This window comes from Hylobates moloch, unplaced genomic scaffold (assembly GCF_009828535.3).
Source record: "Hylobates moloch isolate HMO894 unplaced genomic scaffold, HMol_V3 SCAFFOLD_4, whole genome shotgun sequence".
Classification (NCBI taxonomy): Eukaryota; Metazoa; Chordata; class Mammalia; order Primates; family Hylobatidae; genus Hylobates; species Hylobates moloch.
Window position 1 is genome coordinate 21,493,033 of NW_026652279.1, and position 23,413 is coordinate 21,516,445.

A 23,413-nucleotide genomic window follows, 5' to 3' on the forward strand; every position below is an offset into this window, starting at 1 on the left:
TTTCCCAACATTTTAAAATGGAAATTCTCAAACATAAAGGAAAATTTCAGTTTTAAAATGAAAAACCTATATACGTATATCAAGTAATCCTTGGCGGGTTAAAAATCTTTTTGTAAATCCATGCTTTTTCCATACTAAATGAAGTAAAATGGAAGGAATGAATAAACTAAAATTCATTCCATGTGGCTTCAGATGGTTTCACATCTACACATGAATATGGAAGCATCTGATGCTTGGGCAATTCAGAGCACTCCAATCAAAGTCACGAAGCTAGTGTGAAAAGAACTTAATCTGGATGAGTTGGAAAGCTGAAAATTCTCACCACACTGCTTCCAAAATCAGCAATCATTATGGAAACAGCAGTACTTATTCATTGGTTCATTCAGTAATTCCATGCACAGTGACTAAAGACAGTGAGGGCTTCAATGACAAATAATGAATGACCTCAACTAGTTTAATGAGGGAGAAAAAGAGAATATACCCAAAACTCAAAATCCAATTCTGAAAGGCAAAATGGGATGAGTAGGGTAAGAGAGGGAAATAAAATGTCAGAGAAATTCACAAGAGGGAGAAATTTCTGGCTGAAGGCATTCTCCTTTACAAAAGTAGAGTTGTCTGGACAGATTTCAAATAGGGCTCAGAGTTCAAAAGAGAAAGAAGTGGCCACAGGCATAAACAACTTTTTCAACAATTTGGAGATGATCAAAAAGAGCATGGTAGAGTAACAGCTGGAAGGAGCAGAAAGGAAAAGAAGAAATTCAGTTATTTTAGGAATAAAAGGAAAGGAGCCAGGGGAGCAAGTGCGGTTAAAAGACGAAACAGGCCAGGTGCAGTGGCTCATGCCTGTAATCCTAGCACTTTGGGAGGCCAAGGTGAGCGGATCACCTGGGGTCAAGAGTTCAAGACTAGCCTCGCCAACATGGTGAAACCCTGTCTCTACTAAAAATACCAAAAAAATTAGCCAGGCAGGTGCATGTTGCACGCCTGTAATCCCAGCTACTCAGGAGGCTGAGGCAGGAGAATTGCTGAACCCAGGAGGCAGAGGTTGCAGTGAGCCAAGATGGCACCACTGCACTCCAGGCTGGGTGACACAGCAAGATTACGTCTCAAACAAACAAACAAACAAACAAACAAAAACAGATGAAACAAACACTGGAGTAAGGAATCATTTTCCAGACTTATAGAGCACAGGTGGAGGTGCTCTCAAATCAGTCTGCCTCAGGTTCCATGTGTGCATCAATACTATTTTTTTTTAGACAGGGTCTTGCTCTGTTGCCCAGACTGGAGTACAGTGATGCAATCACAGCTCACTGCAACCTCAACCTCCCAGGCTCAAGAGATCCTCCCAGCTCAGCCTCCCGAGTAGCTGGGACCACAGGTGTGTACCATCACACCCAACTAATTTTTGGAATTTTTTGTAGAGATGGGGTTTCCCCACGTTGTCCAGGCTGGTCTTGAACTCTTAGGCTCAAACAAACCTCTTGTCTCAGCCTCCTGAGGTGCTGGGATTATAAGCATGAGGCACCAGACCCAGTGACACCAACAGTTAACAGCTAACATTAGGCAAGCAACTTAATCTATATGGGTGCTATTTTGTCTGTAAAATGGGAAAAATTATAGCACCTACTCAAAGGTTTGGGTATTTTTTTCTTTACCCACCTTAAATAATTTGATGTTTAAGTGAGGAAGAATGTGGAGGTCACCACCCCTAAAATTACCATAGGTGAGTATGCCACTAAGGAAAATAAAAATTTTAACTGCCTGCTATTAAACCAATCCACTAACTAAAGCTTCCTCTCAGGAACCTCAAAAGCAAACAAACGTATATGAGAATACTCCTGGCACATTTTCAGATGAATGAGCTGATATGCGTTAAAGCCAAAATTAATCATTGTGTAACAAGCAGCATAGCAAAATGTAAACTCTTTAGTCTCACTGTGGTCAAAACAGTTTGCTCAGTATAAAATCAGGTCTAGCCGGGTGTGGTGGTTCATGCCAGTAATCCCAGCACTTTGCGAGGCTGAGGAAGAAGGATAGCTTGAGGCCAGGAGTTCAAGACCAATCTGGGAAACACAATGAGACCTCACCTCCACAAAAACAATTTTTTTTTTTTTTTGAGACAGATTCTCACGCTGTCACCCAGGCTGGAGTGCAGTGGCCTGATCTCGGCTCACTGCAATCTCTGCCTCCTGGGTTCAGGCGATTCTCCTGCCTCAGCCTCCTGAGTAGCTGGGATTACAGGTGCACGCTGCCACACCCGGCTAATTTTTTTGTATTTTAGGAGAGACGGGGTTTCACTGTGTTTCCCAGTCTGGTCTCGAAATCCTGAGCTCAGGCAATCCACCTGCCTCGGCCTCCCAAAGTGCTGGGATTACAGGCATGAGCCACCACACCTGGCCCAAAAAAATTTTTTAAATTAGCTGGGCATGATGGTGTGCACCTGTAGTCCCAGCTATTTGGGAGGCTGGGGTGGAAATATCGCTTGAGCCCAGGAGGCTGAGTTGCAGTAAACTGTGATCATGCTACTGCACCCCAATCTGGGCAACAGAGCAGGACCCTGTCTCAAATAAATAAAATCAGACCTGAAATAATAAATACATGAAATATCAGGTCAGGGAGCTATTTCCCTGTAGTCCATCTCATTATCAAAGTTAAATTCCTACTCCAATTGACCAGAGCATGTGGACACAAAAGAGCAGCTTAGGGGTACTTGAGATACTACATGTAAACGATTTCCATAAGATAGAGATCTCATTAAGACATTCTAAACACAGATGGCAGCTGTCTCTCTCTGGCTGGCTTGCTTGCTTTCTCCTCTAGTCCTGTTTGTCAAATTGGTTCCTTTAGGACTCCTAGTAAATGTTCTAATTTGTTTTAGTAACTTCCATGGCAACTTCTTCAGGTCAATTTCCTACACATATGCTGAACTTTCAGTCAAATATTCCAATTCTAAACATCTGTAGAGTGTCCTTATTTCATATTGAACATTGTGTTTTTTGAAAAGGTACACTGATTTTAGAAGAGTAAATGGCTCTATATTCCTTGGTAGCTCATGTCATTAGAAAAGAAACTCTGTAGCTGCAAGTGCTGTCAAATATGCATAACTGTCCAAGAAAACCTTGTCATGGCCTTTTGCTAAAATGAACAGGCACTTATATCATTCGTTTGGTTCATCAAAAATGCTAATCACAGGCCAGACGCAGTGGCTCATGCCTGTAATCCCAGCATTTGGGGAGGTCAAGGCGGGAGGATCACCTACCAGCCTGGCCAACATGGCGAAATCCTGTCTCTACTAAAAACACAAAAGTTAGTCAGACGTTGTGGTGCACAGCTATAATCCCGGCTACTAGGGAGGCTGAGGCAGGAGAATCGCTTGAACCCAGGAGGCAGAGGTTGGAGTAAGCCAAGATCACGCCACTGCACTCCAGCCTCGGCAACAGAGTAAGACTCCATCTCAAAAAAAAAAGAAAGAAAGAAAAATAAAAGAAATGATTATCACGGTCTTGTCCAAACGAGGGCCACAAAGGCCATCACCTGTGTCTTTGGAATGGCGCCCATTCCAAATGAGTATATGATTACGCCAACAAAAGAACGGTGAGAAAGGAATTCTTGTACACCCATAGAGGAAAACATGCCCCAAGCGTTCTGGAAAATAATTCAACCATATATCTGAAACTCTTACCAAGAAAGTTTTCTAACCTTTGACTCAATTATTTCACTACTGGGAATCTATCTTTAAAAAATCATCAAAGGGCCAGGTGCAATGGCTCATGCCTATAATCCCAACACTTTGGGAGGCTGAGGCGGGCAGATCACCTGAAGTCAGGAGTTCAAGACCAGCCTGGCCAACATGGTAAAACCCGGTCCCTACTAAAAATACAAAAATCAGCCAGGTGTGGTGGTGTGCACCTGTAGTCCCAGCTACTTGGGAGGTTGAAATGGGAGAACTGCTTGAACCCAGGAGACAGAGGTTGCAGTGAGCCAAGATTACACCACTGCACTATAGCCTGGGTGACACAGTGAGACTCTATCTCAAAAATAAATAAATAAATAGATAAATAAATAAGTAAATAAAATGGCTCAAGGTTGAAGTGAGTGCTCTTTTGCCCTTCTTCTGCCTTCTGCCAGGAGAGCACACAGCATTAGTCCCTTCTGGTGGATGCAGCCAACATCAATCATGCTGGTGCCTTGGTCTTAGACTTACCAGCCTCCAGAATTGTGAGAAATAAATTTCTGTTGTTTACAAATTATCCAGTCTGTGGTATTTTCTTACAGTAGCACAAAGGGACTAAGACTAAGACATGGCTTTATGAGTATATGATTATGCCAGCAAAAGAATGGTGAGAAAAGAACTCTTATACACCCATAGAGGAAAACATGCCCCAAGCGTTCTGGAAAACAGTTTGGCCATATATCTGAAACTCCTACCCAGAAAGTTTTCTAGCCTTTGACTGAATTATTTCACTGCTGGGAATCTATCTTTCAAAAACCATCAAAAATGTAGGTTAATATTTATGTACAAGATGTTCACTGTAGAAAAAAAAAACAGAAATAACCTGTTTCTGGTAAATACATTGGGGTTTATTTATATGATAGGTTATCCAGCTGCTGAAAGACAATGTATTTGTGGCATACTGCTAATGACAGATGAAACGTTTCTGATATAGGCAGGAAAAAATAGTAGGATTTTAAACACTGTATCCAGTCTGACCTAAATGCAATATGTAAAAAAATATGATACATATACACCAGAAACACATATGCTCGCAAATACGGTAGTTAACAGCATGGGCTTTGGAAACAAACCGACCTGGTTCAAATTCCAGCTGTGCCGCTTTCCAGCTGTGTAACCTTGAGCAAGTTAGTTAACCTCTCTGTGCCTCAGAATGCTCACCTGGAAAATGGGGATAATAGTACCTACCTTACAGAGTTGAATGGACAGTAAATGAGACAATTCATGCAAATGCCTTAGCACAATGCCCGGCACATTGCAAGCACTCAATAACTACAAGCCATTATTAGCATCATCAACACAGAGTACAAATGGGGAAGAAATGCACCAATATGCTAACAGGGATTATTTCTGGGTGGTAGAATTCCAGGTCAGTTTAGCTTTCTCCTTTATAGTCTTCTTGTTTTTCGAAACATTCTACAATAAGTATTATGGAATCAGAAAGGAAAATCCATTATACAAAAAGAACATCTGATTAATTATTAGTATTTGCTACATGCAACAGTGAATGCATACACAAAGGGAACACCATGTGAGTCAGAAAGTGAGCAATGCCTTTCACCCCATGTCTACTGGGAGCCTCAGTTCTCAGCAACTGCCACCCTCCTGCAGAGGTCTCATTACTCACGGGTGCAGTTCCTTGGAAGCCGTCCTCGCCAGTGTTGGTCACCGGAAACTCGCCCTGCCAAATGTTGGCATAATGCTGGCCTTTGGGCTGCAGTTTGTTGCCCCAGGGGAAAAGTCTGTCAGAAGAGACACAGGCATCAGCCTGTCAAACAGGCACAGGTTTTGGATTAAAGTCAAGAGAAGGGATGCAATGAAAAAGAGAACATTGCTCGCTTGTTCTGAGTGAGACTTTTAATATATATATAAATAAAGAAAGCTTTTAATCAGGATTTATTTTCAATTTCCTTATAACTTCTCATGTCATGTCCATAACAGCCTCAGTCTTGCCCAGGTACTCAGGAGGCCTGAAATAAATCACAAAACTAAAAGAAGGACTTATAGAAAGCTGGGAGAGTAGACCTCATTTTGGACTTATATGGTAGCGTGATCAGGCACCACCACACCACACGTTTTTATAAAGCCTGGGCTATTTTAAGGAGCCTTTCCTAGAAGATGTGAACCCAATATGAGTTTTCTGTCTCATGGCTCTAGAAGCAGAGAAATACCGCTGCTTCAGGAGATGCCTAAAATAAGAAAATGCTAAAAGCAGGGCAGTCTGCCAAGAAGCTCTAAGCAGTGATATGTAACTCAAGGGGGATGAATTGCTAGGACTTGCTCTGGGGCTGGAGAGAGCCCACTTGGCCAGATACTTGGTTTAGGGGTGATAAAAGATTTGTGACCCATTCTCCAGTGTCTTCTAAGTAATTTTGTGGAAAAATAAGAAAAAGAATTATTGTCGTTATTAACTTTCTAACCAAAGTAAGTTCCATGGAGTTTTTTGTTGTTGTTTGTTTGTTCAAATGATCAACATATTGTCAGGCAAAATGAGATCCTCTAAATACCTATTATGCAGGCCTCCTCGACAGCTGTATTCCCACTCAGCTTCTGTGGGCAGCCGCTTCCCTGCCCAAGTGCAGTAGGCAAACGCATCATTCCAGGAGACATGGAGAACTGGATGATCTGGCCTGGGGAAGGGCAAAAGTAGAATGAAAAGTGACACTAACTGGAACAGGAAGCAGGAACTGGCTTCAGCAAAGCGCCCATAATCCCCCCCAATTCAGTCTGTGACACTGAGGTTATCCTGGTCCTGAGGTCAAAACCCAGCCATGCTAAATCTGTCATGCTTCACCAAGGGTTTCTGACAACCCAGGCTCACAAATGGGTTACAGTTCCACTGGGAACTAGACTCAGAACATTTCTTCACTTTGTAGGCTTGGATTCCCACAGAATTTCATTGGTATGGCAGATACGGAGATACTCCAGCTGCTAGGAGGGCCAGCAGCAGAAGCTTTTAGCTCCTTTGGGGTTCAGCAGAGCTGACAGCCATCTCAGAGCCACCGGTGACTAACCAATCACAGCAGCGGCATAAAGACCCAGCCATTTCAGCCTGCAGTGGCTCAACCTATGGGCCATATACACCCTAGAGGCCCCTGTGTTGAGTGGAGCTTGGTTGGACTTGCACTGTGGCTTTGACTTCTCCCTCTGCCCAGTCCTGCTCTGGCCCCCTCCTTTCTACAGGTGTGGGGCCCTAACATTCTGCATCCTAAACTGTCTCAGCCTCTGTTTCCAGAGAACCCAACCTGTGACCCTTGGCTTTCAATTCTGTGTCTTTCTACTTTTCCTCTACAAGAGGCCAGTCTTTTTTTCCTGAGGGTATAAAGGGTGTGGAAGTTTGGGGAAAAAAAAAACTGAGAAAAAGGGGATAGACTCATTCACGCAGCACTAGACGGCTTTGGTTGAATTCCCTGCTCACTTTTTTTAAAGTGGGCTACAAACTCCTAGTCCATTCCTTATACACCTTTGAATTCCCCACAGTAATTACACCAGGCCTTTCATTTATTCTTTCAACAAACATCTACTGAGTACCTATCATGTGCCAGTCACTGTTTCCAGCACAGACAAGAGACGTACTCTTCTCAGAAGACCCATCGCTGTTGACCGCATGGATAACATACATTCCCCTTTTGGCTTTTCCTTCCTCCCTTAGCTTTTTCCTCTGTTACTAAATTCAGGAAAGCAGATATTAACTGGGAGCTAAGAAGCCAAGTCCACCCGAGAAACCCAGGAATCCTATGACTTTCCACCTCAAAGCCTAATTTCAGCACAGAGGCTTCCAACTCAGGCTTTGAAAGATGTTTGACATTTGTCAAGGGGCTATATCCCTAAAGCTGAACTTCCTATACTCCCAGCTCCCCGACAATAAGGGCAATGGCAATAACCAGGAACGTTGTTAAAAATAGAGACTTAAAAATTGCATCTGAAAAATTAGGTTAGGAGAGCAGGTTTCTTGGGCTGCTGAGATGCTGAGTCCTAACCCAAACCTTGCTCCACCTCCAGGGTTTAAAGTGTTACTCTATTTTTGCTTGAGATAATTATTTCCTTGCCACCCTGGAGACTTGCTGACCGACTTGGTTCTCTGTGGTTTTCCAGTTAGATGGTGGCTTCAAAGAAGATCATGTGAATCCTATACCCAAGGCCTGGGCTTCTACAGTGGCAACCCGGCAGGACATAATTACTTATCCATAAGACAAACATCTTCTTCCTCATAATGACTCGCTAATAATAGAAACAGAATGTAAAGATTAGACGTGTCATGAGGTTTGGAATAGGCCTCTCAAAAGGAGAAGGGGAACTGGGAAGAGGCAACTCTTTGACAAGCCAAATGAGGAGGGAAAGAGGCCACTAATTAAGAGCTGAGCAAGGTGCAGTGTTTGGGTCTTTACATACATTATTTCCAGCCATCTTATTTTCCTAGCAATCAATTAGTTTGTCATTCTTACCATTTTATAGATGAAGATGCCCACTGAGTTCTTTTGCAAGAGCAAAGGGTATCTATTTTGCAATGGAACATGTCAACTGGGGAAGGAGGGACCAGCCTCACCTGTGCCGAATAGTAGAGTCAGGCCCTTCTGGGTGTCTCCAGTTAGCACCTTTCACAGGTAACCACCAGGGAGCAGCTGCAACCTCAAAGCAACCCAGAACAGGCTGATGTTAGCTACTAACATCAACTCTAGAAAAACATCGACTCAGTACATGCAGCAAAAATCTCAATGTCTTCAACTTCCATTTGGGTTACCAAACAAATACATTTGCCAGAATACCAAAATAAAGACTTATATGTAAATAAATCTTTAACAAAAAAGTATTACTTCATATCATAAAGCATCACAGTAAACAAATACATATGTATTTAAATGGTGTATATCTATAAGAATTTTTTTTTTTTTTTTTGAGATGGAGTCTCGCTCTGTTGCCCAGGCTGGAGTGCAGGGGTTGCAATCTTGGCTCACTGCAACCTCTGCCTCCCAGGTTCAACCGATCCTCCTGCCTCAGCCTCCCAACTAGCTGGGACTACAGGCACATGCCAGCACGCCCAGTGAACTTTTTATATTTTTACTAGAGACAGGGTTTCACCATGTTAGCCAGGATGGTCTTGATCTCCTGACCTTGTGATCCGCCCGCCTTGGCCTCCCACAGTGCTGGGATTACAGGAGTGAGCCACCGTGCCTGGCCTCTGTAAGAATTTTTTTAAAATGCATGCCTAGCCAATCTTCTATAATCTCTAACAAGTGAGACAGGTAGTGCTGCTCCTATTTAAAAGATGGGGAAACAGAGTTAACCTTACAATTAAATGTGAGGCTGAAGGTCAACCATGGTGGTCAGAGATCAAGCTGAAGCACAGAGGAAAAAATGGGGTGTGTTTTCAAAAGACCCTGATTCAACTTCCAACCCAACATTAGCCGGGTGACGCTGGGCAAGTTCACTACTTGTCTGGACCCTCCTAGTCCTTGTCTGTGAAATGGGAGCACACCCACCTGCCTCACCTAACTCAGAATACAGAGGACAAATGAGGTAAGATTGGAAAATGCTCAGCAAACTGTAATTAGAACCTTAACTCCTACTTTATGGTTCTGTTAACCAAAATAACAACAGTCAGTGGTCCTCATTTAGTGAATGGTTTAGTTAGGAACACAGGCTTTGGAGCCAGTCAAAATGAGATTTGAATCATGGCTCTGCTGTTCACGGTGTGACCCTAGGCAACTTATTTAACCTGTTTCCCCAAGCCTGTTTTCTCACGTGGAGATAGAGATAGTAACAGCACCTATATCTTGGGTTATTACAAGGAGGAAATATAATAATGCTACAGGACTTATGACTATGCCCTTAGCAACTGAGGTTAATGACTTAGCAGGCACTCAGTAAAGGGAACCAGTCTCACTATGGCCCCATGACACTCAGTCACAAGGAGAGCCACAAAAACTAATCACTGTTGCTAATACTAGCTAAAGAACAGATGTTGCAAATGATTCTTTTTGAGACAGGGTCTCACCCTGTCTGGAGAACAGTGGCAAGGTCATGGCTCACTGCAGCCTTGACCTCCCCAGCTCAGGTGATCCTCCCGCCTCAGCATCCCAAGTACGTGGGACCACAGGTGTGCGCCACAATGCCCAGCTAAATTTTTTGTATTTTTTGTAGAGATGGGGTTTTGCCATGTTGCCCAGGCTGGTCTTGAACTACTGGGCTCCGGTGATCCCTGCCCAACTTGGCCTCCCAAAGTGCTCGGATTACAGGTGTGAGCCACTGCACCTGGCCTGCAAATGATTCTTCTAATACAAATACAAATACAAAAGAAAGTGACTCAAGGTTATCCCCACAAAAATGTTACTCTTTGATTGTTTTCATCCTTTTGAGCTTGTCTGAGTAGAAGTTAAGGGAGAATATGTCCCTGCTAACAATTACAGCAATCACTGAAAACACCAAGCCCCATTCTTGTTCATTCTCTTTTCACATCAACACAATCGCAACATTCATGATATCTCAATCACAATTTGATGGGAAAAACCAATTTTTAAATATTTCAACAAAAGAAGGCATTAGGTCCTTAAATGACACTACAGCAAGGTGTTTTATTCTACAGAGAACAGGGGAGTGAAAAGGCATGGCTTCTTTCTATTTCTTTTGTGGTGCTGTAGAAGCTCATCTGGGGGCTGTTCTCACTGAGTGGGCTGTGCAGGTTTAGGTGCCCATGACAGGTAATTCATTCAGTGTCAAGGGAGGAGCTACAGTGAAAGCTCAGGTCAGCCCACACTTGTGTTTCAGGAGGATCCTCAGATCATTCTCCCAACTCTACCCCAACACTAAGCGCCACCACCAGAAGGTTCTAGTTCTTAAATTAAAAAATAAAAATAAAAAAGCTTAAAAGAATGACAAAATATAGCAATATGTTAACCTCCACGAAATCTGAGTGGTAGATACTAGAATGACTTTTCTTCTCATACCCTTTTGTGTCTTAAAATATTTCATCATTAGCGATTTAAAAAACAAAACATGATTTGTTTATCCATTCTACTACTAATGGGCATTTGCGTAGTTTCCAGTTTGGGGCTATTATGAATAGTACTGCTTCTATGAATATTCTTTTTTTTTTTTTTTTTTTTTTGAGACGGAGTCTCACTCCGTCACCCAGGCTGGAGTGCAGTGGCGCAATGTCGGCTCACTGCAAGCTCCGCCTCCCGGGTTCACGCCATTCTCCTGCCTCAGCCTCCTGAGTAGCTGGGACTACAGGCGCCCGCCACTGCGCCCGGCTAATTTTTTTGTATTTTTAGTAGAAACGGGGTTTCACCGTGGTCTCGATCTCCTGACCTCGTGATCCGCCCGCCTCGGCCTCCCAAAGTGCTGGGATTATAGGCCTGAGCCACCGCGCCCGGCCTCTATGAATATTCTTAAAAGAGTTTGTGGCTTTTGGCAAATATATGTACGCATTTCTGCCGACAGTACATGGTGGAGTGGAACATCTGGGTCCTAGAATACACATGTGCACAGCTTTAGGAGAGACAAACACAAGCCTTAAACAGAAGAAGGCCCCTGCCATTTCCTGCCCCCTTTTCTTCTTTTTTTTTAATTATTCATTTATTTATTTTTTAACTTTTTATTTCCATAGGTTTCTGGGGAACAGGTGGTATTTGGTTACACGAGTAAGTGCTTTACTGGTGATTTGTGAGATTTTGGTGCGCCCATCTCCTAAGCAGTATACAATGAACCCAATTTGTGGTCTTTTTGGGGACCTCAGTCCCCAAAGTCCATTGTGTTATTCTTATGTCTTTGCATCCTCATAGCTTAGCTCCCACTTATGAGTGAGAACATATGTTGTTTGGTTTTCCATTCCTAAGTTACTTCACTTAGAATAATGGAAAGAGTGTGGAGATTCCCTAAGGAACTAAAAGTAGAAGCAGCATTTGACCCAGCAATCCCACGACTGCGTATCTACCCAGAGGAAGTCATTACATGACAAAGATACTTGCACACACATGTTTATAGCAGCGTAATTCACAATTGCAAAAATGTGGAACCAACCCAAATGCCCACCAATCAACAAATGAATAAAGAAACTTTGATACACACACACACACACACACACACACACACACACATACACACACACACACAATGGAATACTACTCAGCCATAAAAAGGAATGAATTAATGGCATTCACAGCAACCTGGATGGGATTGGAGCCTACCCCTTTTTCAAAGTGGAGCTTTCCTTCAAGTCAGTTTATGTACAGAAGTCCCCAGGGCTTCTCTCTAGTGGCCTCTCAGCCCATACTCTTCTACTCTCCTTTTCCTCTCAATTCAATCTGGTTACAAATATTTAGTGAGCACCCACTACGTGGCTAGCACTGAACCTGATTCTTGGAGGGGATCTACAAGTCCCAGGAATCCTCAGAGTATGATTGAAGACAATTGGTATATGGAATAGTTTTAAAAGTATTTATTTTACATATAATAATTGATATAGTTTATATATTTATCCCCACTCAAATCTCATGTTGAAATATTAATATAACCCCCAATATCGGAGGTGGCACCTGCCGGGAGGTCTTTGGATCACTGGAGCAGAACTCTTAAGAATTGCTTGGGCCATCCCCTTAGTGATGAGTGAGCTCTCACTGTGTCACAGGAGATCTGGTCAGAAGTGAGTGGTGCCTCCCTCCACCTCACTATCTTGCTCCTGCTTTCACCATGTGAAGCGCCTGCTCCCACTTCGTCGTCTGCCATGATCGAAAGCCTCCTGAGCCTCCCCAAAAGCTGACACCAGAGCTACGCTTCCTGTATAGCCTGCAAAACCATGAGCCACATGGACCTCTTTCTTTGTAAACTACCCAGCCTCAGGTATTTCTTTATAGCAACTGCAAGAACGGCTTAATACAATTAATTCCTCAGTTGCAATAATTGGGAAAGTGTGCAACTAGTCACCTCATTTTCCTGATAAATGTCTCTAAAATTCAAATTGGTGGGTCCAGATATCACCCTACACATTAGTACTATAGTTTATCTCCTTCCACCCGCTACCCCACCCTCTGCTATACACACACCTACTCACTCACACTTTCTCTCATTCTAGACACCTGCTTTTCTTTTTTCCCAGCAACTATTCTTTCTGAAATCTTTCATGCTACCCTAGCAACCCAAAACACACTACTAGCTTAATGTCATGGACCTATGTGATGATCACCAATCTCAATAAGGTGCACAGTAAGATGGAAAAAACATGTGAACACACCGTGGCCAGAGCATGGGAAAGAGGACACCACGATATCCTTGACCAAAGGCCGCATTGTTGGTCCAAAATAGTAAGACCTGAAGCAAGTATGCAAAGATATATGTATGGTAAATCTAGACATAATATTGTTTCTAACTTAAAATTACAAAATAACCCAAATGTCCTTGGTGTCCATGAAAAAAGGAATACTATATGGCTAGTTATCAAAATACACTGACATGGAAATATGAAAATAATATACTGTCATAAAGGTAACCTATAGAATACACATTTGATTCTGTTTCTGCAAAATGTATGCATAACAATGTTTGTTAGTATCATCAGGAAAAAAATGTCTGGAAGAATATACATAAACTTAACATAAGCGAAGGATCAGGACAGTACTATTAGACATTTTTAGAACGAGTGTGCGTCAGTATCACAGGTTTTCTCAACCTCAGCACTGCTGCTATTTTAGGCCAAATACCTTGTTATGGGGGACTATCTTATGTACTGCAGGACGTTTAGCAGTGTCTCTGACCTCTACCCACTAGATGCCAGTTGCATCCTCCCTCTCCCATGCCAACTGTGGCAGACAAAAATGTCTCCAGACATTGCTAAATGTCCTCTGGGGAGAGCAAATTATCTACTGCATTATGATAATTAGGAAAAAAGATTACTCTTCTTAAATATTAATATACAGTTCACAGTAGCATAGTGGTAAGAGTATCTGACCCTGGAGCCAAGCTGCCTAAGCTTGAACAACAGTATCACCTTTTATAAGCTACAAGATCTTCAGCTGCTTATTTAACCCCTTCAGGTCTCAGTTTACTCATCTGCAAAGTGGAGATAAAATAATACTATCTACTTCCTGGAGTTGTTACAAGGATTAAATTTAAAAATACATGTAAAATGCTTAGAAAAGTACCTGGTACAGAGTTTTAGCTGTCATTATTACTACTATTCATTTATGTTATTACATGTTACAATATTCTCTTAGCGCTTTCAAAGAACATATATTCTAATTAGTGAAAATCTACCCCCATATCTGTTCAGCTTGAGCCCCCTCCACCCACCAGTTCACCCTTTTCAGAGTACTGATCAGCTGAGAAAAGTGACCAAGGACTAACAGGTGAAGGAAGTGTTGGAACATGTGTCACTTCCAAGACTTCTCAAGAAGACGTACCATCTTCCATCACAGTCATGATGTGAGAACCATCTACACATAAACTAACCCACTCTCTAAAGCAAGCAACACAATAAGGGTAGGGCAAGGGGAGTGTATTAGTCCATTCTCACGCTGCTAATAAAGACCTACGTGAAACTGGGTAATTTATAAAGGAAAGAGGTTTAATTGTCTCACATTCCACGTGACTGTGGAGGCCTCACAATCATCGCATGGTGGAAGGTAAAGGGGGAGCAAAGGCACGCCTTACATGGCAGCAGGCAAGAGGGCAAGAGAGCATGTGCAGGGGAACTCCCTTTCATAAAACCATCACCATGTGATCTCAGAGATCACATCAGATCTCATGAGACTTCACTCTCACAAGAACAGTGTGGGAAAAACCCAGCCCCATGATTCAATCACCTCCTACCTGGTCCCTCCCATGACACATAAAGATTATGGGAGCTACAATTCATTCAAGATGAGATTTAGTTGGGGACACAGCCAAACCATATCAGGGAGGGTGTGAGGGGTAAACAGAATACAGGAGGGATCCACATTCCTCAACCTCCAAACTCCAGAAAGCTTGGGACCCTGTAAGGCAACCAAACTACACACTTGTCTGTCTGTAAGACAGATCATAAGTCACCATTGTGATGGTCAGATGCAGAGTCAGAAACCATTTTCCCATTTCACACATGAAGAAGGAAAGACAAGTAATCAAAGTCACCCCACAACTGAGGACTGACGAAATCAGAGTTAAGGCCTTATTCATCCTGCGCGTTTCCCTTGGAATGTCAAATATTTTCTGGCCAAATTTAGGGCAAATCTCATCCAAACTCACTAGATGCTTTCCTTTTCCAAGTGTCACTGTTTCTAAACATTTCAAATAACTTGTTCTTGAAGTCCTGACTCTGTCTTGAAAATAAGTGCTATTCTACTAGGTTTAGGAACTTAACAAAATAAACAACTTTTAAGAGTCATATATTAGGCATTTTATCAAGGCTATACTGCAGATTGTGACATCTATAATTCCTTTTAACAGGAATAGTGTTCAGGTGTGTTGTTTGCAGAGCAGAAACAGCAACATGAGTGGACTGGCATCTATGATAAACCTCAACCTAAAAAGAGACAATTTTTTTTGGATGTGGTTGTCCACCTACACATTCTCTGCTCAACTGAGACAATTTCCAGAGTTACAGCACTCCCTTATATCCAGAGGAAAAAGGACTTTAACATGACCTATTTCTAGTCAACCATCTCCATAGCAACTGTCTAGGGTTTAAGTTGAAACAGCTGTATGAGCCAGCCAGTGACCAATTACAATGTAAATAGGACCCATGTGAGTTTTGAGGTCCCCTTGAGAAATGGACTTCAGAGAGCAAAGACATGTTTCCCACCTCTCCCTGGGGACATAATCAGACTTGTAGTAGCAGCTTAAAGAAAAGGAAACAAGACAGCAAAGGTGCCTTTATTCTTGCCAGAGGTGGCAAATTGTGCTTCTTATACACACACAGCCCAGAATAAAATCAGCACAGGAAAAAGAAAGCTCTGTATAATTATGCATACTCAAGTGTAAAGATGTCAAGTGCACAACTTTACAACTGCTCTCTTAAAAATTAAATGCATTTAGACAAGCAAATTTAAAAGATGGACATTTCTTGAAACGTAGTATAAACATGACAGCTACCCCTATAAAAACAACCCGGGAGAATTTTTCAACTGGCATCAGTGAACAACGAGGAATTACAGATCTGCTCAAATCCATGAAATATAAATAAAACCAGAGGAGAATTTAGCAACTGAAGGAATTAAATGGAGTAAAGAGCACACAGTAAAAATACTTCCTCAGTACCCAGTACAAGTGTGGAAAGCTAAGAATGAGGCTTGAATAAAGGCTAAAAACAAATTCATCATGAAGGTAGGTAGTCAAGTCTGACAGCTTACATCAAATTAAATACTAAATCAGGTACCCTGACGACTTAATAGACTGCATGAGAGAGAAAAATGCCTGCTTTTTCAAACAGGGTAAAAATATTTATGAAACTTCAGGCAGACTTGAACTTTTTCAATACTTTTTGGTTCAGTTCTTAGTGAAATTCCTCATGCTATAATACATTGCATTCCCAAGGCATACAATCGGTAATCAGTATACTCAAAACATTTCATGTCCTTAAGAGAGGAGTGGAAATTCTAGGCAGAATTTCTAGGCACTATTAAGAATGTGCAAAAAATGGCCCAAGGAATCTATGGACTCAAAGAAGCCTTAAAAGTGATCTAGTTTGCTCATTTTCAGTTAAGACCTGCATCATTATCAGGGCAGGGGGAACTGATCTGGGGCTTGTAAAAAAATTAACAAAAATGAGATAAATATTTTTTATTATTTAAAAACAATTTTTACTCATTTTCATCAAATAAGTAACTGTAAATTGGTATAACCTCCCTTGAAAGCAATATGACAATATTCAGAATCATTTATTTTATACCATTTGAACGAATACATCATAGTCATTAAAAATTATATGCTGAAAAAATAAAGTTTGAATAAATGTCTGCCCTTTACTGAAAGTGAAAAAAGCCAGTTACAAAAATGTTTGTACAAGTTCAATTAAAAATACATCAATATATAGAGACACCCACCCACATACCCACACATCCCAAGAAAATATTAGCAGAACATATACTTAAATGTTTGTGATGATTATTTCTGGGTGGTGAGATTAGGGGTATATCTAATGTTCTTCTTGTGCCTTTTTTTTTCTGAAGAGAGGGTCTTGCTCTGTCACCCAGGTTGGAGTGCAGCAGCACTATCATAGCTCACTGTAACCTTGAACTCCTGAGCTCAAGCAGTCCTCCCACCTCAGCCTCACAAGTAGCTAAGACTACAGGCACATGCCACCACACTTGGCTAATTTTTTCAATTTTTGTAGAGATGGAGTCTCGCTACGTTGCCTAGGCTGGTCTTCAACTCCTGGCCTCAAGCAATCCTCCCAACTCAGCCTCCCAAGGTGCTGGGATTACAGGCATGAGCCACCTCTCTAGGCCCTGTTCCATTTTTAATGTCTGAAATGTCTACAGTGAACATATTTTTTATTCATATTTTCATTTTAGTTTAATTTTTTCTTTTAATGGAGCTAAGACTTAATTTTACATTGAAAAAACAAAAGTAAGCAATATCAAATTAATGTTCATTAAAATTACTTATATTCATCATTCTATTACAAATTTTATTTTTATATTCATCTTCCAGTTTCATCAGTAAGCATACACATTTTTAGTTTTTCCAAATTTTATACTGAATGTTTTCATTGATTTTATTGAATGTTTTTCTATGTTTTATCTGAACTTCATAACGATCACTTTCAGTGGCTGCCAATATTTTTGTCTTGTCAATACACTATAATTTCCAGTCTCCTAACATTGAACCATTCAGGTTATGTTCAAGTTTGTCTGTTATTGTTTTTTTGCTATTATAGATAACACTATAGTGAACATGTTCAAACACCTTCATGTACATTTTTTGCTTCTGCTAAATTTCCACAAGTAGCACCATTGTAACCTAAGAGTGTGTCCTTATAGCCCTTGCTAAAAATCATTTACAAAAATCCTCAATATTATTAGATGGTATGGTTAGTTTCCCTCTGGAAAGACATCTTCGTGTACACCCAAGATGAAGGTATTTATTTCAACTCTGTAAGAAGGCTCCACTTAGGTTCCTTACATTGCTAGTAGCTTACTTATAGATCTTTACAGATCTTTTCCAGTGTCTAAAACAGGGAAATTACAGAAAGTTGGAATGCCATCTGATTGCTTCTATGTTATTTTTTCACGCCTTACAAGCCCTCAGCTTCTGAGGAGAGGTCAAAGAGAAAACAGAACATAGAAAAGGCATTTTAAGAACAGGAAATTCTCCCACACATGTTGTCTTGGAGGTAAACAACAATATAAATAATCTCACCTATTATTTGTAAAAGACAGGAAAAAGAGCATCCTCAAGGGACAGGGGCTCTTGTTGCAAAGGCAGCACAGGCTCACAGCCTGAGATGATCTACTTCCGACTTATATTAACAGTAAGAGACATATACATGCAGATGACCATATAACATCATGGCTCTGTTGCTGGCCCTTCAAACGAGAGTCTGGTACTGTACCAGCCAATCTCAGCCTACGGCCACAAGAGCACAGAACAAATTCTGAACATTCTACAGAGCTAATTTCCTCAGGCTGCCAGCCTGGCACATCTCATTTCACCGGGCAGCAGAACACTGCACCAGTGGCAAGACAGTGACTGCTGATTCTCCTGCTGGTGGAGGCAAACTATGCAGGAAACATTTGCACACTTTTAAAGGATTTTAAAAGTGGCAAAGACTTTAAAGGTGGGAAGGATCTGAGAAGATATCTACTGAAATTCCCTCATTTTATAAATGGGAAAATAGGCCCTGAAAAGTGGTAGACAGTGGCAGAGCCAGGAAAATAATCCACGGCTGCAGGTTTACAATTCAGAACTTTTTCCACTATTCAAGCATTTCCCAACAGCTGTTTCCTGACAGTTTTCCATAAGATGGTAGTAGGTACGGAGAATAAAAGGTTTCCACCATCAAAGGAGTCACACTAGTTAGGAAAGCACTGGGTTACTCAAAGTTAAACTAATTTTTAATTGCAGGACTTCTGAGAATCTTATAAAGTGTATGGTAAGTCATGAGTAATGGGACAGATAGTAGGCACTTGAGCCAAGTGGCTAATTTTGGGTGCCAATTTTGGCTCTCCTATTACATCACTAGCCATGTAATGTTGGTTGGACAACTTTCCTCTCTGAGCCTCAGTTTCCTCAATCAGTAAAATTAGTATACTATGAAAATGTATCATATAGGCTCGCTATGAGGATATACCATAATAAGCACTCAACATGTAGTTAGGTATATGTGTGTACTGGGACATGACTACAAATCTATAGAATAGGTTCATGATGCTATCTACTCATTCCACAAATACTTGGTGAGCATCTTCTCTATGCCACTTCTGTGCTAGTCCCCAGGGATACAGAACCAAAGTATATAATTGAGAAGGGAAGACAGATAAACAAGCAGATGATTTCAAGCCTGTTCTAAGTACTGTGGCCAAGAGAAGCTCAATGAGCTATGGGAGCCAAAGGTGGGGCACCCAATCAAAGTCAGGGGGTGATGCCCTGCAGGTGCTTCCTGCAGGAAGTGAGGAGGAGGAGGAGGAGCAAGTAAGGCAGGGCAGGAGTGGGAAGGGCATTCCATACAGGGGGCCACCTGTATTACAGGTGTACTTGAACTAATCCAGAAAACTTGGGCATCAATATTTTTTGTTAAATAAAATGTACCAAAGATCTTCAGAACCTTAGATCTGGAAGGATGCCAAAAAGTTACTTGATTTTAACCTGTACCTAAAAGTATCCCCTCTATAGTGTCTCTAGGATGAACAGAAATAAGGTAGGATAAATACTGTTCCCTATTTGACAAGAGTAGTCCAGATTTATACCTGTTGATAGTGGCAGGAGGCAGACAAATGCCTAGGCAAATAGAGGTGGGTCCGTGGTAAAACCCTACCTCCAAGTGGAAGACAGTTTAAAGCCTGAAAGCCAAGCTTTAAGTCAAAGCCACAGACCTGATTGAGAACCTGCCTTCCTATTTGGCACACTTTCCTCTGATTGATCCCCATCCTTCACTAATTTTACATATACCTACCCCTTCCTAATTGGTTTTCTACACGGCCATGCCCACCTTTGAGTGGTGTCTTTGCTTTAGCCTTTCTTTGCATACACACAAACCAATCAGCATGCATTCCCCTATTCTGAGCCCATAAAAGCCCTGCACTCAGCCACACTGAGAGAGAAACCACCCAACTGTGGGGGTGGGGGACCACCCCCATGTCCCCTCTCCACTGAGAGCTGTTGTGTCACTCAATAAAATTTTTCTCCACCCTCCTCACTCTTTGATTGTCAACATATCCTCATTCTTCTTGGATGTGGGACAAGAGCTTGGGACCCACTGAATATGCGAGCAGAAAAGGCTGTAACATCATGGCCCTCTGCCCTTCACTGGCACAGAGCAGCCGCCCCACATGACAGAAATGGTGGTGAGGCCAAGCTAGCCCTGAAGTCACAGACCAAGGTGGGGCAAGGGCATTGCCAGCCAGGTATCTCTGGCTGACAAAAGTGATTGAGAAAAGTCCTAAGTCACTATTATCCAAACATAATTAAGAGCATCCCATTTCGCTCTCAAAAGTGTCTTGATTTGGACAATAAATTATGAAGTCACTCTATCAATAGATGGTCTCACAGTCTCAGCTTGAACAATTTGGGTGACAGATATCACTTCCTGGTAGGCAGTCCCTGTCATGTTCAGATCATTCTAACAGAGTTCCTAATCTATAGCTAAACTGAAATCTGTCTCCTGGAGACCTTCACTCTGCTGTCCCCTTTCTAGGTTCCCAGGGATCAGATGGAATAGATCAAATTCTTTTTCCATCATCTTTCAGACATTTGTAGAATAATCATAACTCATTCACCTCTTAGTCTTTAGGTTCAGTAATTTATTCAACCTTTCCCAGGAACTCCAATCTCAAATTAAGGGCATCACTATCTCCCCAAAACCCAGAAGTCACACTAGATTCCTGTCTTTTCTTTTCTCTCTATGCTTTCAGAGGTACTTCCAAATATCAGATCACTTGTTAGCTTCTCTCCTCCTACCACCTGGTTCCTCAGACCCATCATCTCTCACCAGGACTATCACAAAACCCCCAGAACCAGAGTGGTCTCTTTAAAATGTTAATTAGATCCAATGGCTTTTAACTGTGTTTAAGATGAAAACCAAACACCTTTGAGGCCTGCAAAGCTCTATGTAATCCAACCCTGCCTACTTCTCCAACCTAACCCTGACCTCACATCACAGTTCCCCTTGTTCCTCACTCCCTCCTTACTGGTCATGCTAGCCTTGCTCATTGTTTAGGTTTCAGCTCAGATGTCATCACCTCAGAGAGACAGACCATCATTAATCCTATAAATAAAAGACCCAAGAGCGCAACTGCATTATACTCTAATCATTTTCTGTCCATTGTTCTGTTTTATTTGAATCGCAGTCCGTCGTCACAGTCAGTTATAAATTTACCTGTTTAGAGTCTGTTCCTTATTAGAATTATAACCTCCATGAGAATAAGGATTTATATCTAGTTATCTGTTGTATCTACGGCACTTAAAACACAACCTAGCCCCTAGTACATACTGGATAAACATTGTTTCTAATGAAAAAAGCCATCTGTTCCTTAGGTTTGCATGATTTCCAAACCCCACCCCACCCCTGGGTGACCCTCTTCTGCATAAACATCAATTTTAAATACAGTATTTCAGTGGGATATCCTTTTGTGCAACTTTGTGGGCCACTGTTGCCTCATCTATAAGAAGATTTTTTGCCAGATAATCCTGAAAGTTTCATCCATTCTAAATTCTTATTTTTGCATAAGTTTCTCTTAAAGCTAGACATCCCTGGGCATGACTCTCTACTCAACAGTTTACCTTTGTTTTCCCACAGAGGCCAATGATACAGAGGCCAATATTCGAGGGGCAGGGAATATCAGAATCATTGTTCCTTCTTAATCTAAGTTAGGCCTCAAAAGAACCAAGACATGAAAAGAAATTTAAGGTCACATTAAACAGGTATTTCAAATCTGAACCTCTGGGACCCCAGCATGCCTCACACACACTCATTCTGATCAGGTATCTTGGAGCAGGTTAGAAAAAAATATTGTGTGTCCTGTTATCCTATTATATTAGCTTCTCACCTTCCAGGTTTATCATGTTTTGCTTCCTGAGCTTATGCCACACGCTGGCTCCTAAGTCAAGTGAACAACTACTCTTTTCAAAAAAAGACACAAAAGACAGTGTTACCTTCTTATCTCATCCAGTCAGCCAGCCCTGGCCTGCCCTTCCCGAATAACTCAGTTACTGTGAACCCACCTTCACCCTGTTGACCGGGCCAGTGTTCTCTCGCCAAGGAAAAGCTGACTTTACAACATGAAATGGGTCATACCAGGTCTGAGCCCTGCTGCTTTCAAAAACTAAATGCTCCGATAGATAATATTCAAATGGCATTCTTTCATGTTTTGACAATTATGTATTAAGTGCTTATTAAGTGACAGTTACTGTGCTGGGGATAAAGTGGTGACTAATAGAGATGCAATCCCACCACCTTCACAGAACACACCTACTAAAGCAAGCCTGTCCAATCCATGGCCCATGGGCTACAAGCAGCCCAGGATGGCTTTTAATGCAGCCCAACACTTATTCGTAACCTTTCTTAAAACATTACGAGATTTTACTGCAATTTTTTTAGCTCATCAGCTATCGTCAGTGTTAGTGTATTTTATGTGTAGCCCAAGATAATTCTTCTTCCAATGTGGCCCAGAGAAGCCAAAAGATTGAACACCCCTGTAGTAAAGGGAAGAACATTCAAGAAACACGTATAGAAATAATTACCATAAGTGAGATGAATGATATGAAAGGAAGGCACAAGAAGCCATAGGAACAAGTAACACATGCAGATCGTCTAAATCTGGGATGTGGATGACAGAACAGTGTTCCAAATGGACTTCCCAGAGTAAGCATGGCTGAGATCTGATGCTGCAAAGCTAAAGGTGCACAGTTAAAGCACATGGACACAGCAGGCCCTCTGTCAGATACTCTGCCCCAAGTGTTCTCAAGATGAGTTCTTCCTCATCAGCAAAGTTCCCCTCAAATGCCTCTTCCTCACCCAAGCCTTCCCAGATAAACAAATTTTGCTTTCCATACACTTCCCCAACTCCTCATTGGTACTCTTGACCATAGCACCTTGCTGGTTCCCATCCTAATACTATTCTCAATGTGTTATTTCATATGACCTGGACACTCCAGGATAATGTGGGTTTCACATACTCTTGTTCCTTTTGAATAATTATTGTATAATTTTTAAACAAAATATATTTTTATTTCATTTTTCTAATATATTTGATGTTAAAATTTATAAATCGGGGGAAAAATCCAACCTACTTTTGGCTCAGTGTCTGTTACTGCATCCCCTAGACTCTGAGCTGCTAAAAGGCAAGGAGGGTATCTTTCATCCTTTTATTCTCAGGAACAGAACAGCATAGTACCTGGAAGACAGTGGGACATACTAGAGTTGTATGCTAAACACACAGACCACATCTTAAGCCAGAAAGCAAATTGTCACAGAAGGAATTAGACTCACTTCCATCACTAGAAGTCAAAGAACACACCCCACTGATGGATAACAGACCTCAAGAAGGCATG

The 23,413-nt window shown here is 41.6% G+C and overlaps 1 protein-coding gene across 2 annotated transcripts in view; it reads right to left on the bottom strand.

Annotated features, from left to right (window-relative positions):
- Positions 1-23,413, bottom strand: part of SUMF1 (sulfatase modifying factor 1) — a 101,121-nt gene that overhangs the window by 45,592 nt on the left and 32,116 nt on the right. For both annotated transcript variants that reach the window (XM_058437181.1, XM_032149540.2), the window contains 3 exons: positions 8,280-8,362; positions 6,241-6,363; positions 5,361-5,475 (listed from right to left, as the gene is read on the bottom strand). In XM_058437181.1, the coding sequence (XP_058293164.1) occupies positions 5,361-5,475; positions 6,241-6,363; positions 8,280-8,362 (321 nt within the window). The remainder of the gene's footprint in view (positions 1-5,360; positions 5,476-6,240; positions 6,364-8,279; positions 8,363-23,413) is intronic.